The 17,444-nt window shown below is 36.7% G+C and overlaps 1 protein-coding gene across 5 annotated transcripts in view; it reads right to left on the bottom strand.

Moving 5' to 3' along the window:
- ARHGAP12 (Rho GTPase activating protein 12) overlaps positions 1–17,444 on the bottom strand; it is a 77,631-nt gene that overhangs the window by 15,308 nt on the left and 44,879 nt on the right. For 4 of the 5 annotated variants that reach the window (XM_032183249.1, XM_032183250.1, XM_032183251.1 and 1 more), the window contains 4 exons: positions 13,408–13,533; positions 9,603–9,677; positions 6,618–6,679; positions 4,918–4,999 (listed from right to left, as the gene is read on the bottom strand). In XM_032183249.1, the coding sequence (XP_032039140.1) occupies positions 4,918–4,999; positions 6,618–6,679; positions 9,603–9,677; positions 13,408–13,533 (345 nt within the window). Of the gene's footprint in view, positions 1–2,371; positions 2,495–4,917; positions 5,000–6,617; positions 6,680–9,602; positions 9,678–13,407; positions 13,534–17,444 lie in introns of all 5 variants that reach the window. The other variant, XM_032183253.1, reaches the window with a different exon arrangement.

Below are 17,444 nucleotides of genomic sequence, written 5' to 3'. Positions count from 1 at the left end.
AAACACCTCTGATAAGTCAAACTTAGAATTTCCTTAAATAACAAAAAAATAAGTTTAGCAGTCAATGTCTCCTATGTGTTTCTCTGCCATGCTTCTTTTCTGCTCCTGGGTGCATGAAAATGAGAAGCCAGCAGTCATTTCCCTCCTGAAAGGATTCCAGAAGCAAATGCAGGGCTGCTTAGATGCTCAGCATCCAAAGGTTAGCTAAAGGGGATCAAATCCTCCTGCAGCGAACAGGTTTTGTTGGGAGAAGTAAAAAGAAAATCTGTCCCTTTAGCATCTGTTGCCACCTAGACAAAGCCTGCTTTCTCAGAGCGAGCTGTCAAGCCAGCACTGGTCAGGTCACATTTAGTTCTTGCTGGGCAGCTCCATGCTTCTTACCAGATTTCTCTTTTCGGCTGTCTGGGAAGTTTGGAAAGGACAGCAGAAATGAGACTGAAAGAGGGGAGAGGTCTCTAACACGGTGCTGTGAGATATCCTATATAAAGAAGTTGTCCTACATTCACTTCTGACAGTTTTTTTCGAGGAACAAAAAAAGTATAGTCATGGGATGTGCTTATGCTATTTCCATGGCAGAGATAACTTTCACTTTCTGGAAAGCACAGGGGATTTTTTTGTTGCTTCAGACACAGTAGATGCTGAGTAGCTTAAGGACTGCCTCGAAGATGTGTGCTGGCATCAATAGCTAGAAAGCCTTTTCGGTGTTTTTAGAGGTTGTCTCCAAGCCACGGAAGCCTCCAGAGGAGGAACCATACAGTCTGTATGGTGATACAGACCAGCATTCGTTGGAAACAGAGTCAGATATTACTTGTAGGAAGGCTTTAAGATGTACAAATGACCCCTACCGTTCTCAATATTCTGTTCCTCATCAGTGTTTAGTAGAATTTTTAAATCCACAATCTTCTTCACCTGCAATCATCTGCAGAAATAGCACTGTGGGGCTCTTTAGGGGCTCCTTTAGAGCTGGTAACAAATATTGAGAACTTACAGCTTTGACAAGAAAATGAGAAATACTAAGATATTCTTTACTGTCATAGTGAGATGTTGGAAGTTTTTGGAAATCTGTCTCCAATAGTAGTATTTACATTACCAATAGCTTTTATGGTAATAATCTAAGCTCCTATATACTCAGCTGTGCAACACTGATGAACTGTAGTAACGTCCATATCACACACTTGTCTATAAGCAGTGGTATATCATAATAAACAGTTTGCCCAAATCAACCTTGAAGATTGCTTACTTCTTTACCTTTACATGGGAAGTTTACCACCACCATACCTGACACTGGTGACATGCAGCTGCTGCAGAAGTTTGATGGGTGAAACCTTTCAGTAATTGCTATTTCCCATGTTTTCTGAAGCCCCACCACTAAAATCTGTCAGTAGCTACTACAACTCATTCCCACCAAGAGACAGAGCTTTTCAGCTATTGAAAGAAAGTCTCAGGAACTGTAACTACACTCAAAATGTTTAGCCCTTTCCACTCTTCAGGGAACACAGCCAAGAACCAAAACAGCTTTAGTGACCCCCAATACCTTAGTCCTCAAGAAGACAAATAAATGAAACCACTTTTAATGTTTTCAGGATATAATTTATAATAAAACCTTTAGTTTGATTCTGATTACATTAATAATCAGAACTAAGATGTTAAAAACTACTACAGCCAATCAAGCATGTTTATTTCTTCTACAAAGAGTATTAATTTCTCCTCATCCACCTTAGACAAACTACTGTATTAGCTACCAGCATTTACCAGTTTCTGATAAGCACCACTTCTATGCTTGGCACCTACACTTCATAATATGACTAACTACAAATACTTACGTTATACTTAGGAAGTCCTACAAATTTATATCAGCTTTCTGTATGTGGTATATAGCCAGAACATTCTCAAGTTTTTCCTTTTGGTTTTTATGTATAAAATTTATGTTTCTGTGTATTTCAATTATAGCTAGAATTAAGCAATACCATGTGCATCACTGTATCAAAGGCACCGTAGGCACCTTACAAACATCCTAAATTAGCTGTGTTAGAAAGAATTAGAAATGGTCAGTTTTTAACAGATATTTTATATCATGCTGTTTATTAGTCAACACACTAATGGTTCAAACAGTAGGCAAATTTGGGGTTATAATATAATTCTGGTACTGATGAACCAGACAATCTCTGTACCTTGTTCTATTAAAACAATTACAGGATTATTGTAATTCACTTTTGTTAATTTGTACCTTAAAAAAAAAGTTGAGAGAATAACAAATAGGATACATAAGGTGTTATATGAAGAGAGAAAACTTGGAAAAGCTCAAATTTACTTTCCAGATTAGTGGCAAATAGCCTTACAGCGACAAGAGACATGCAACAAGAACACATACACTGATAGCTGAAACTCGGTCAGAGTTTACATAGGTGACAGCAGGTCGACGACTGAGAGCATTTTTCCAAGAAGAAAGCAGCGAGAGCAAAAGCTCAGGGATTGAGCTCACTTGGCAAAGTGACTTGATGAGAAAAAGGAAGAAGAGTGATGAAGTCACAAAACAATGCACAAAAAATGATATGGTTATATCAATCGCTAGACCACTGCTAAACAAACATTCTTCTCTCAAGATGAAGGAGAAATGTAATTCTTCTCACATGTCAGACTTAGACTTGGCTCCACCTTATTGAAATACTGATACAGTTCCAAGTTTCTGACGTGTGAGGCAGAATTTTTAACATCCCCAAAAAATTTCCTATACAAAGATGAAAAAGAACATGTGCTGAATATTTACACATTTAGAAAACCTAGGGTAAGTCTGCACACACAGTCCTTGAAGGATGTTCTCCCTTGACATTTTCAACTTAATCATAAACATGAACAGTATGAACTGAATAAAGCTGTGTACAGCGTCAGGTACTTGACAGCATGCCACATACCTGACAGTTTCCCACAGAAATATTCTTACCAGATAGTGACCATGGGACTTTTTGCTGCACTTAAATTATCAAAAGAATTGATAATTTTTTTTTCCCCTCTTCACTGAATGACTGTAATGTTAGGTGTGTTACACCCTATAAATAGTCTTCTTAAACAATAAGCAGATCTGCACAACTATCTTCTGTGGATAATTCAGTCAGGCACACATCCATTCATAACTGTATCATACATTCATGAACAGTATGATATAATCAACATATTGTTAATTATTTTTTTTTTTGATCTACAGCTAAATTTGGATCAAGAGTATTAAGAAATTTTAGAATAAAAATAACATTATTGCTATAATAATAGTATTCTTTGTGCACAGAGACTAAATATTAAACCTCACCCCTGAACGTCCAGGAATTTCCCAGTTCATGAAGTAGGGTGATAAAACTGAACTGGGCTGAACAATAGACAATAACTGAAGGGCATGAAGGAAGGCAAGGGAGGAAGTTTTTAAGCCTTCTGATCCCAGTACTTCCTGCTTTGAGGCTCACCTTGTAAAAGTCCTCCAATATTTCTTCAACATATTTTGTTATGGAAGTTATGTATTAAAAAGTAGTTCACAGGTTTTCTTATTAATATTACTCACAAAAGAGAAAAATTATTACATTTACCTAGCGTCCCAATGTTTACAGTTGTGAAAGTCACTTTCAGATATATGTATGTTTCTATTCATTTTTTTCTGTGCTTTGTCTCCGATGTGCATCACATTCTTTTCCCCTCCCCACATACAGCATAGCCAGACCTCCTTAGGTCCATTTTCTACTACAGACAGCACAGTTCACCTTATCCTATGCCTTAATTCTTATACTTTTCCTCCTCTTCTCTTCAATCTGCTTGATCATTTCGCCCAGCTTCCATATTTCCATTCTCTACTACTCCCAATGTTGTTATTCACCTATCCTCATCCATATTCCTGCAACCACCTCTTCAACAGCAACAAAAGGGCAGAAAAATGACGTTTACACCTCTGAAATGAACTCAGAGTTTTAGAAAAGAATGGTGAGTATCAACTGACTGTCCAAAAAGAAGAGTAGCAAGAGAAAGTGAGCCAAGTAGAAAGATCAGCAATTTTGCTGGAATCAGCATGACAATATCCTGGAATAACCAACACTTTATCTGACCTATCTTTAGGTATTATAGGAGATCCACATGAAATTTTAGTATCAGACCTCCGAAAGTGGGTAATTAAGACATAGTTAATGAATCATTTCTATACTGATTAATGTAGGAACATAGCTGGATAAATATAGCCAATTTAATTATAGTGCTATTAGACCAGAAATGATATAAAAATTGAATAGATGTCACATTTGGTGTGATGTTTTCTCTTTAGGTCTTCATCAGGCATCAGAATAGATTCAAATACCTGTCACCCACTATACAGATATAAAACAAAATAAGGAGTTCAACGAGGGAATCACTAAACAGTAAGACAACAATACTAAATGTACACTTTCTCCCGTAAGTTCAAAGCACTGCTGCCTACCAACAACACCTACAGCAGTCCTTTTTATTTATATTATTCAAATACTCCAATGCAATAAACTAAGTGTCAGTGTCAGACTTTTTTTTTTTTAATTATATTTACCACATCAAAAATTACCTAGGAACAGTAAAGCAAAAGAACTATTTAGATAAACACATTAGTAAGGAATACAAAAATATCTGGTCCACAGCAAAAAAAATAATCAACTTATTGAACATCTGAATGCCTCTTCATCTGTTTCATACTTACTAAATGTAAAAATGTTTCTGAATTACAAGAAAGTACATTTGTTTTTCTTCTCATCCTACATCACAACTATTTTCCTGGTAACTTCTCCAGCCTCCCCACTCTACCTCCCATACTCACACCTTGTGTGTTTTTTTTTCTAAATTATGCATATATATTAATTTTTTGTGATTTATGTGATTAACACTTAAATGAAGGCAGGGACTTGTTCCCAAGCTTACCCAGCCAGTTCCACTTCCTTGGGTTTTAGTGAACAGCAGCGATGAACCTTGTAATACCGCCCATGATGACATCCAATTCTTTCTGTAAATATTTGTAAACAAACATATGATAAATTGACTTTGAAAGCAGATATTGAAGCTATCAGTGTTGCCCAGTTGACCTGCATGTTAATAAAACTTAACCATATATACAGTCATTAGTGCCATCAGTAAGTCTTAATTGCTAGCGTATTTGTAGAAGGCAGCATATGTTAATAGGCCCAGCCTGACCATCAAAATCTAAATCAAACAAAGCTAATTAGCAGTGGAAGCAGTTCACCAGGAGGAATACCATACAATTATAATTTCAAAAGGGCTAATCGGGAATGCTCAACCCACTGTGTACTAAGGAGATTGTGCCAAAGTACCGCATAATTCTGAAACTGACTGATCACATCTAACTGGGATGCAACTGTCCCATTTGTATGCAATAAGCTAATTTACACTGGCAATTAAATATTTGCTACACATCTTTAAGATGTGGAAAAAGAACAAATCAGTTGTTCCAGCTGTCTGACGATATATTTTTGTGCCTGAATATCTGTCCTGAGGTTAAAAAAAAGTTTGACGAGCCCTGAAAATCTATTCCTACTGCCCAAACATGAATTATTATTCAACAGCTCTCACAGTGACATGCTGCATCTTTCTGTACAGCAGCCCAGTAATCCAGATCAGTGATTCCCAACAGATGTGACTTAAGTGGCAAGATTATACTGCACCAGCAGCAGCTTGCACAAGCCACTGTCTGCCCTTTCCTACCAGGCTCTTAGGAGCAGCTCTGGGGAACCAAGCTGGGGGCAAGGTCTGCTGCCCACCTGTACTAGACTTGGTCAGGGCATCTCTTAAAGATCAGCTACGTGCTAACAATTTAATCCTCAAGAAAAATATGTTCCATGTATCAAAAATCTGGGAACACTGATCTCTGTAGCACAGTACTAGAGATAAAAATTAAACGTAAAAAAAGTAAACCTAAATAAAAACTGAGGAAAAAAACACATTTTATAGCACTGACTCTTTGCAAAATGCTAGAATTTTAAGTTACACAGCATTACTTGGATTTACATTACGTTTTATGCAGATGCCTGCCTGTGAGGCAGAGAAAGGAAGTTAAAAAGAGGTCATTCATCACCTACGGGGAGACAAACATTGGATAAGACATTATGTAGGAAATCCTTCACAAGAGAAGTGAAGGAAGAACTAGGGGGAACATGAAATACACTCACTTCATTTGGTTTAATATTTAAGGAGAAAGTCTGAAGACCCCTCTTACACCCCTCTTATTCTAGGAACAAGACAGACTATAAGCTACATAGATTTTGCCTTAAATAAATAAATTCCTTTAAAAAATAAGCTGTCTCTCATCAGTACACCTTCGTGAAATCACTGCCCTCTATGAGGACCTGGCACACACAAGCCTCTGGATGCCTGAAGTCCACTATTAAGTCACTGGGAAAAAACACAGACTTCGCTTTGGGACAAGAAAATACGCAACCTACAAGAAAATCTCTAAGGCAAATTCAGAGAAAAACTAAGAAATTGCAAAACATTCTATGCTGTCCTAATACAAGTAATTGCAAAAGCCTCAATGCTGTCTTAACATTGAAGTCAAATACCTTACACAAAGTCTTATGTATGTGTACTTCTAGAACTCCAAGACTTACCGAACTTTCTTCCCATTTTCTGTAATTTTCGTCACATTCAATAACCCATACTTCTCTTGACCCTGTAAGATGCAGTAAGGCATAATAAATTAAAAAGAAAATCCGCTTCCATTGCCATCACATCACTGAATTACATCCCTCAAATAATCAATTTCTGAGAACAAGCCATCTTTGCACATGTTATACAGTTACATACAGCAGTTTCTTGAAGTTATATTTAAATATGCAGAGATCAGCAAAGTCAAGATTACTCTGGGAAAATACTCATCAACATGAAAGAGGTAAAAAGCCTTCTTTCTTCATGGCCTAGGTTCTTTTGACAAGCTAAACTTAAATTCTTTGTGGTACAATACAGTGGAAATTTTAAACAAGGATATAATAATTGGCGTAATAGCAAAATTGTGTTTGTGTCTTTTACTAAAAAAGGAGGCTGACAAACAGCCAACCCAAGTTCTTTGACAGAACTCTCCCAAGTTATTCTAACATAGCTGTGTATTTTAAATAAACCATACCTGAACTGCATAAAAATGTTCATAGAGAATCATACAACAGCTTGGGTTGGAGGGGACCTTGAAGATCATCTTGTTCCCACCCCCCTTCCATGTGCAGGGACACCTCCCACTAGACCGGGTTGTCCAGGTCCCCATCCAGCCTGGCCCTAAACACCTCCAGGATCGTCTTTGTGGATAATATTCATTATTAATTCATATTAATATATTCATTTCCAAAACAGATGAGTGAAACATTTGATGCCCTATTTTTTCCTAACCCCAAGCAAAACATTAGAATTTTAAGCTGCTTAGTTATGTCTCGTTGATGAAAATCATTTGTATTTGTATGCGTCTCTATAAATTTGGAGATCAAGCAGTGAATGGTGGAAAAAGAAGAATACTGAATAAGAAGGGCATTTTCAAGTTTCAAAGGAGTGAATATTTTTTGTTTCTATAGAAGAATAAGAAAATAAAGACAAGTTTGAAAAAATACTCTAGGATAAAAAGAAAATTGTCAATTTGTACTACTTGTGACTCTTGAAATGAGGTAATGAATTCTATCATCTCCTGTCACCCCAGCTTTGTCCTACTAGTATACTAAATGAATCCTATATTATTTTAATTTATTCCTTTTCAGTAACGGCTCTTAATAATTCCTAATTTAAGAACTAAGCTATTAGTTGAAATAGTCAACTAGGGAAAGGATCCAAATTAGCTTTACCATAACAAAAATGTCCTAAATTTTAGATCCAATGAAAACAGAAGATACATGTACATTCTCTCCAGCATTCTCCTCTAAATCTCAAATTTAAGTGGACCAGAACTGCAGAATACAGCATAGATTTTTTTTGCTCAAATGCTCTGACAATACTCTTACTAAAGACTAATTTGTAGTTCAGGAATCTTACAAATTTTATCTGTATGTTTTATGCAGCATGGATAAAACAAGAAGGATGTTTCCAAGGATAACACCACTTATCTAGTGATTCATATGTTGTTTTGATCCATCAGCTGCTGCAACTCTTAATCTAATGTCTTCATTGGGCCAGAATTTTCAACAGAAGAAATTAGTCACATCTCCCTCCCCTCCCCAAAAAAATGAGCAAATTCATGGATCATTTTATTCATGATCCATGCACAACACCACTAGCAGTCCTATGTGTTGCACCCTTCTAACAAACTTTTGGCTTTAGGAAGTTTTAGGAAGTGGAACAGCTTGTCACTACCTTTCACAGTGACCAAGCAACCCATGCCCACTTGCTCAAATAGTCTGTGATATTCACAAGTTACATATGGAACCAGTGGGAATGCTCCAAAGGAGAACTATTCAGAAAAAGTATCATAACACAGAACTTAGCAGCAACACTAGGGGGTACTAAAGGGAAAATTAATGTAATATTTAATTAGGGAAAAGAAGAAGAAAAGTCTATGGAACAAAACAAAAATTCAAGAGCTTCTTTGTAATATTTATATTCCAAGGACAGTTAAAGAGAACACAGATTTTTTTTCTATCATCTAAAGCCCAAAGTGAGTTCTGCTACAAAATTCAGTTTTAGCATTTCAAGGTCTGAAACATATTTTCTGAAACATATTTACAGAAATTAGAACACATGCAGCAAGAATTGCTTGTGTTAAGGCTGTCTCAACTATGCTTGCTTAATAAGCAATGCTAATATCATTGTGAAAAATAGTATGAGGAGTCATAAGAATGGATCAGCATAAATAAGCCAGAGAACCATTCCTCTGTGTGCAGCATTTGAATGAAGCACAACTAGTTGCCTTTAATGCCCTGAGCTTCCCACTAAAGAAATGCTAAAACTCATAAAGGCACATATTCCAATGCTATTGGAATGCAGTTTTTAAAGCAAAAAGAAATATATATATACACACACATATATACACCTATTTCTGAATTATTCCCTACTGTTTAAAAAAAATCAATGAGCAAATTTAAAATTTAAACTTAAGCAAAAATATCTAAGCATTCAAAACCAAGACTTTAGCAAGCTTAGCTTTTCCTCCCAGCATATATCCTATTAAGAAGACAAGATTTTATTTATGCAAGGTTCTCGTGATTCCTACATCTTTTCAAGTAGATGAAAAACACAAGTGAAAAATAAAGACATCAGATCCTACAAACTATCACTGACTACTGACAGAGAAACTCTGTGGTTAAGGACAGTTTGTTTCTGCATGTAACCTTCCAAGTTGCTAGGTGTGAAGACATGACTGTTAGGGAATAACTACGTAATTTGGCATAAATTGAAGCTAAAAATTCATTGTGGAATCATCTCCCATCACAAAGCTGTTTTTAAATAAAAAATATCCAGCTTTTTCTTTCCTTTTTTTTTTTTTAAAGCACATTCCTTTTAAAATGTTAGTTTTATCCCACTACTTTCCCAAGTAACAAGCAGGTTTACCCTCAATTATCTAATCATGAACAGACAAGTTTCTACAACATCTACTTATTTATTTAAACAATTTCCATACTGACTGTGGCTTGATGCTTCGGTGAAGAAGGAGAGGACTCATTTTCAGGAAAACTGGCCTTAGAAGCAGTTGATGATTCCTACAGAATTTAGAAATGCAATTAAGTTATTCTCTTTCTTACAATTTTAATTTAACTTTTTTCACCCCTAAAGACACCCTCTCCCCTCTCCCCACTCACACTTTACAGAAAAAGTGTTTTGTTACATTTTTTTTTGTTTGGTTGTTTTTGTTTTATTTTAAGTATTCATGATATTCTGAAATACTTGTATTATAAACGTGCTTACCAAATAGTGTTACGACAAGATTTACAGGCCAATCAATCCAGCCTAATTAGCACATGTCAATTTGAAAAAAAAATACATACTTCATGAGCAAAGCAAGGCTTTCATCCTTATTAAGGAGCAATTTTTCTGTATGACATTGCTATCAAATTATTAAGCATGTTTATAATACTAACTTATTACAGGGCACATTTGAAAAAACACAAAGATTTTAAAGAACAGATTATATTTCTGTGTGGTCAATACATGCAAGATTAGTACAATAAATATATGTGCATTTACATATACATGCAGAGAAACTTATACAATAAATAGTTATACATGCACAGTTCATACATTCAGTGTATACCAACTCTATTTAATATTTGTGAGTTGTGACAGTTTGTTTCCTTATAATCTATCACTGAGATTATTACAGATTCAGGTTTTTGTTTTAAACCGAACATTAACGATGGATCAAAAGAAAATTACTAAATCCCTGAAGACTAGAAAAAATACTGAAAGCCAGAAGGCATGTGTGTTTCCACTGAAGTACTGCTGCTTTGCACAAATATACTGTGTGAGAACCTGGTAAAGGATTTCAAATAGAACCACGACACATGCTAGTTGTACATTTCCCCCCTTCTCCCCTTTTAATTCCTCTGATAGGTCTCCCAACCTCTGTGCTTCAACTTACAGAAAATGTTTGTTTTTCCAGTATTACATAAAAACCCTACACACCTGCAATTTAAAATCCACTTATAAATCTACCTCCAGGTAGTGGCCCACTACTTCTTTTACTATTGCACTGACAAATAGCACTAGCATCCCTAAGAATAAGCTAAGTATTCTATATTTTCGGATGTTTATAGGGAAAAAAGAAAGCTCAAGCTAAGGAAATCAATTTTGTCCCTCTCAGAGAGGTATGCTTTTCCCTGCTAATAAAACTTTTTAGCTATGTAAATCCTGATGGCTATATGCAGGTATGTGCCACAGCCACTGAACAATCAGCAAGTACGTTTGGTATCATCCAGTCCCAGTCAGCTCTGGTAACCCACACCTTCCTTCTGACACATTTAACCACTCTTCACCAGCACGTTTTCATAGAATTGCATTCTGCTGTTTTTCCAGGAAAAAAGAAATCAGAAAAACTTTAAAAAAACTACTTTCCTAGGAGTCAGCTAAAAGCTAATTTGGGGATGAGTTGATGCACCTATCCAGACAAATACCAATTGTTGTTTTTTCTCCTTCTATTTCATTCCAAATTTGAGATAGCTTTCATACACTAAGGAGCTCTGAAGAAGCCTAACATACATATGCATAATCTGCTCCTTTACCGGATGCTAATTCTAAGAAGTTCACATAAGAGTGTGCCTACCAGTGGTAATAAAATGGGTCCATCAATGCACTAAAATTTAAGATCCACGGGTCCTTCCACAAAACACTAGCTTATTGCTCCACTACACGTTCTTAAATTTTCCAAAAGCATTCATGTTGTGCTTTATGTGACTCCTTACCATTAACAAATGCACATTGCCTGCATATTTTGAAGCTGTTAAAGTAACTTCAAGCTGCTGGCTTAGACTTTACAAGTCTGACTTATATAAACAGTTTCTTTTGGTTATTACACCAGACATTTGTACAGTTGCACATTTGCTTCACTGTGTTTAAGGTCTTGGTACTTGAACGTTGGGTCTTGATGAAAAGTAAACAGCTCCTCTTATTCAATGTTTTACAAGAGCTTCTTCGTTCAGTGCCGAGCTACATAAAGGTCGTTCCAAAAGTAAATCTTACACAAAAAAAGGAAGTCTTCCTTTAAAAGCAAGGCCAAAATTTCAAGTTATCACTAACAGAATTGTTCGTACCTATGAAGTGTAAATGTCACATGAGACTAGGAGAGCCCTCTCAGCCTTCATTTTGCAGCACTCCATTTAGCCTTCCATGCACGTGTTACAGCCCATTTGGCACAGAAAGATGCCAAAGGAGATCAAGGCAGGATGAAGGAGCAGTAAGGGGACCTCAAAACCTCTCACAATGAACCAACATGTGCAGGTGCAGAGCAGGCAGTTGCCAGTCAAGCATGGTCTCCGGCTCCTCAGCACCACACATAAAATGTTCTGAACTGGCAGCTCAAAAGCTTAAGATCAAATCCAATAAATCCTGTTCTGAGGAACTACAACTCTTGATAGCCCACTCAACTCTTTTTACCACAAGAAACACTTCATTTCAACAAGGAAAACTATTAAAACATACCAGAAACAGGTCAAGCATGCAACATTCTGGGCAGCAGATCCATTTTCATTACTACTGCTGTGTTTTGTCATTTAAGTCTGTCTTTAACATCTGCAATTACACAGGCCAGCTTATAGAGGTCTTTTGCCATAATCCCGAAACCACATCGATTTTGGTTAATTGTCACCTGTATTTTTGAAAAAGGAAGTCTATTAGCCAGTTTGCTGGCATCTTATTCTGAGTAGCCTGTGCTGCGATTTCAGCATTACAACATATTTCGGTTTCCGTGAAACTCGGGACTGACTCCTACTAAGAAGTTCCAGGAAAAGCAAGTCATCACCCTATGCCACCAGTTTCAGTTCTTCACTACATACATCAGCTCTCCTGTACACATCCTTCCCTATATACATCAGCGTGCTGACAATGTCACAGCACAGGCAGACACAGCAGTGACAAAAGTCAAACAGAACAGAGACAGACAGAGGAAGAACAAGGGACAGGCTCTGTCTCCGTGTTTGCTCAAGCAGCATCTGTTAGCGGCTAGTCCCAAACAGACTTCCAAGAATGTGCCATAAACAATGCACAGAAAACAGCTTCTGTTAGCCCTGACTCACAGCTCTTTTCAGACTAAACTCCCAGCTCAGCTCTGGATTAAAACCAAGCGTTTTTAGCATTTTCAGTGCTGTCCTCTGTCCTTTAGTAACATTACAACCCTGCTGCAATCAAGTGCAACTTTTCCTCTTAACCTATCATGATGGAGATCGGCAGAGAGGTCATTAAAGGGATAAATTCATTGTGTAATAGCATTACTGCTATCTTTAGAGAAGAATTTTAGTTCAGTAAGTGCAACTTTTATTTCAATTCTACAAATATTTCACTTCAGTTATTCATCTGCAATCCTTAAAGTGTACTTACACTGGGTGTTGTCTATAATGAAGATATTCAGAGATGAAATACCAATATACCTCACATGGGAACCTCACCCACATTCATAATTCTTGAACCCAAGCCCTGATTATGCTCTATAGCCTGAATTGAATTGCAGGAAATTCCCAATTATAAGTAAAATGGCTGTACACATCGAAACCTGAACTAACTCTAAAATATTTCAAGGATAACGAGAAAAAGGCTACTACTTACAAAGAAACAATAGTGAAGTTATCTACCAGTCCTTGTACTCACTGAATGTTATACACAGCAATACAGCAGAATACAAATAAATGAGATTTCAGAAATTCATGCACACTGATTTTCTGTTAAATAATTTAGAAATCAGAAATGGTTCACATTGGAGCATGCTGTTTAACTCACTCCTACCTTATCGTTGGTGTCCAACACAATTGTGCTGTGCCTCCATTTTGTTAAAACTATTGGTTCTTGTAGCCTCCTGTCCAGACTCCTACTCTTTATTATATCTCTTTGCTGCTGTGGTGAAGCATTATACTAAAGAAAAGAAAAATCAAACTATAAGTAGAAGCTAATTTACACAAACACCTGAGCATGCCATTCATACATATTAACAGTACAAATGTTCAGATTCCCTATTTCACTCAAGGGTATGAAAATAGCCTTTTTCTTTTGTTTTTAGTCTTCAGAACTTCCTGTCTGCTGTAGTGCCTCTCTTGGGCAACAGACAGATGTTTGATTTCTTAGGCAAGAGTTTATCATTCTGCAACCAACTGGCACACTGAGAACCACCATGGCATTGTGGTTCAATACAATAAAACAATAAACGCAAGATACAAACATTCAGTCTTTATATTGCACTGACAATACTGTAGCACCTGTCAGGTCTTGTGTAGAACAAGGAAAACCCTTCTATTCTACTGTAAGCCATTCAGATTGAGAGTGGTGATTGACTGAATATAATTCTCTTTCACCCAAAGGTTTGGTATGGCTCGGAGAGGGGAGACAAAGACGTGAGGATTTGCTTTTCAGAATAACTACACAGAATTACTGATAGAAGGATTTGCTGTTCCTCAGCACAGAAAATAAGTATTTAGCAGGAAATAGTTGTAGGACTTGGCAGAGCTGTAATAGCCCAAGGAAATAGAAGACCTGTGTTCTGATAATTCCACTAACTCAACAGCATCCAAAAAGATCAAGAGGTTAAGAAAATGTGAAAGCCATGAGAAGGACCTAGCAATTAATTTCATCTCAGCACTGCAGCATACTTGTCAGTAGTGCAGTCATTTCAAATCATCACCACCATCACCAGGGTAGCATTATAAAGAATTATAACAATATTTCAAGCAGAGTTTACCACTGAAAATATAAACAAGGAAAAACAACATAAGTTTTGTTTGTTTTTTTTTACAAAGGCAATAAAATTCTCATTCTCTCTATTCAGTGTTAGAAGACTAAAATCTGCACATAGGAACACATGGAAGTATTTGTGGAGTCACATAAAGGTCTAGAACCCACTGGGTAAGATGTAACATGGGAAAATCAAATGTCCTTTTTATTAAAAAAGGCTAAACTAATAACCTTTGTAAGCACATTGAATTCCACAGTTTTGCTGCTGATTTACTACTGTAATTCTGGAGCTTGAGGTCTTCAAAGACAATAACACATACTGATAAAGCACAGTAAGATTTAAGTTAAATAACAGAAATGCCAATTTTAAGCTAAATAACAATACAGCCACAGTTAGTGTCCAAATAAAGAGCCATCCTTACTACTGCCATGGCAGACACTATGTGATAGCAGCTTTGTCTTTTACTCTGGAAAGAGTGTTTCAATATGTCAATATGTAGGAAGTAAAAGAAATTTAGTATTTAATTTAGTTATTCCAACATGCGTAACAGTAATAAAATACTCCCAGTTGAATGAATGTTGCAGTACAGAGAATAAAATTTGGTGGTTTGCATACAGGCAGAAGCGTACTGGTTATCCTTGTAGAGATCCACAGCTGAGACAGCAGGGACTTTGCATTGGTTTCAGCACAGTTACATTCATATGACAACAGATATACCTGTATTACAATGGTGAGGTTTAAGAAACTTTTAGTTTGCTCCCTTGTTAAATCAAAGCTGAACTCTCCTTCATGCTGCAAGGAATCTACAACCAGCTGACTTTCTTGTTCTAGAAACATCCACTCTGAAGATGCTTCTGCAACTCAGTAAACATATATGCAATTTGCAATATGCAAAAGATTGCCCATATTACAACTAAAATCTGAGTTTTGATGAAACAATGCCTACACCACGGAAAGCTGCCACAGTAGTCCTCAGAACAGTTCTTGAGAATTTAAATGGACAGCTCAAACATTTTTTTGCTATCAAATGAACCATTTATTTTTTAAATATCTATACTTAAGTGACACCGTTGAATATTATTTATGAAAATCCTCTATGCACTTTCTGTTTGAACAACTTGAATTCAGGTTCTAACAACAGTCAAAGGCAGACTTAAAAGTGTCTTGAATTGAAATCTGTCCTAAGAGTCAGAATGTGGGCACAGCCTACTTACAGGTGATCTATATTTAAAAGGTGCCTTTATACCACCACAAACCATCAGGAGTCTACTTATCTCTACAGACAACCCCATCTTGAAGGAGAACGGGCTGTAACACACCGTGACATTCCAGTTTAAGAACACACTGAAGAAGAAAGTAAAGAAACAGTATATATGGAGCTCGTTAACAACGCACTTCCAACAGTTCAGGAACACTGTGCCACGTATCTTAGCAGCTTCAGTACTTTGCTTTGGTGATACAAACAGTGTTAATAAACTGACAGCTCTTTAAAGAGAACATTTGACATCTTTCCCCCATTTTTTCACAATATAGGTGTCAAGTAAACAATTTTCACTCAAGTGTTCATGCCTGTTTGTCAGGTGTTTTTTTTCCACCCTCTCTGCAAACAGTAGAACAAATTACTAGGGGGAAAAATAAAAATATATTTCCGGCCTCAAGACAAGCCTAAGCTTCTGAAATAAATTGTCTGATCTGTGATTTTCCAAAGAGAATCAAAGTGAGATTCAGATACGGTTTCAGTCTCTGCATATCCAACTGAAGTAGCCACCCTCTAGACTGGATAGATGCCACTGGCTAGGGAGAAGTAGCCAGGGCTATTGGTGATGCAGTCAGATGCCTCCTTGCGTCTCTGATGTAATCTTGAAGTAAGAGATTAGGCAAGGACCATACAGAGATCGTCTGATGCTACCATGCATCTAAACATCAAAAGATGCTATAATTTTCTTAAATCTAAAAATTTTGATAAGAACGAGAGTTCTAAGAATGCAGGCTGCTGCTCCTTTAAAAGTTTTCCCTAAAAATCAAAAATTGTCCCAATACATTACCCCCTCTAGCACATTGCATTCATTTGTTCTCTATTCTACTACCAGTTTCTTTTTATCAGGAAATAAGGACATCAGCAGATTTTTCACAATTGTTCATAACCTTACTGCATGTGCTAAGTGACACGGACTTCTTGTTGCACCAGCTCTTGGTGCAGGGTAAGGACACTAATGGTGTAAATTTGGGTAATACAGGGTTATTTTCATTGTTTGTTTTTTCAAGTAGCTGCTTTCACCAGTCACTTGAAAGCTCTCTTTGCTTTGGTAAAAAATTTTCTAGCCCTCACAACTAGCTAAACGATTTATATTTAATTTTACCCTGATAATGTGGCATGGCTCAAGGCTCTGTCCTAGCCTAATTGTGATTGGAATAAATGCAACACCTCCGAGTTATTTGTAGCAGTTGTCCCCATTTTTAGGGAAATGACACAGATCTGTCAGCTTCAAGAAGCAGAACAAAGATTCTCCTTTGTTTGCGCTAACAACAGCCACAGCCAAATGCAAGGAACAGGCGGGTGAAGGGAGAAAAGCACGGAATGCAACTGTCAGTGAAACTTGGTAAAGACCCAAAGTTGAATATTTTACTCTACCTTCTTGCAGTTAAGAGATTAGAATAGGGTCATTTAAGAATATTCTGAAATCCTAGTCCTCTTTACTACCGTAACCCTTTGCAGTTCTCCCAACAGATAGTCTGAAATCATATATTAAAAAAATTTTTTTTTTTTAATGTTGCCTCAGAACAGAAGTATTTCTCCAATGCTAGAACAGTCCTCGGCTTTGAATACTTTTTTTTTTTGGTGCTACAACTAATGTAGCACCAATGTACATATTTTGCTCTTCTTAGCTAAATCAATACAATGTTTTCCTTAACACATATATATAAATTTTTGGTTGTTTTTTTTTTTTTTTTTTTTTTTTGGTCTTTTCATGGACCTCATCTCTACCTCATGCACTTTTTTTCCTTGGAGAAATAAGACTCATTTTCCATCCACATTGCAGCAGCATTTGAGGCAGCGGCCTCATTGAAGGACGTGCAGGGGCAGGAGGCTGCTGGA

This window comes from Aythya fuligula, chromosome 2 (assembly GCF_009819795.1).
Source record: "Aythya fuligula isolate bAytFul2 chromosome 2, bAytFul2.pri, whole genome shotgun sequence".
Lineage (NCBI taxonomy): Eukaryota > Metazoa > Chordata > Aves > Anseriformes > Anatidae > Aythya > Aythya fuligula.
Note: the sequence above shows the minus strand (reverse complement) of the source record. Positions and strands in the feature narration are given on the sequence as shown.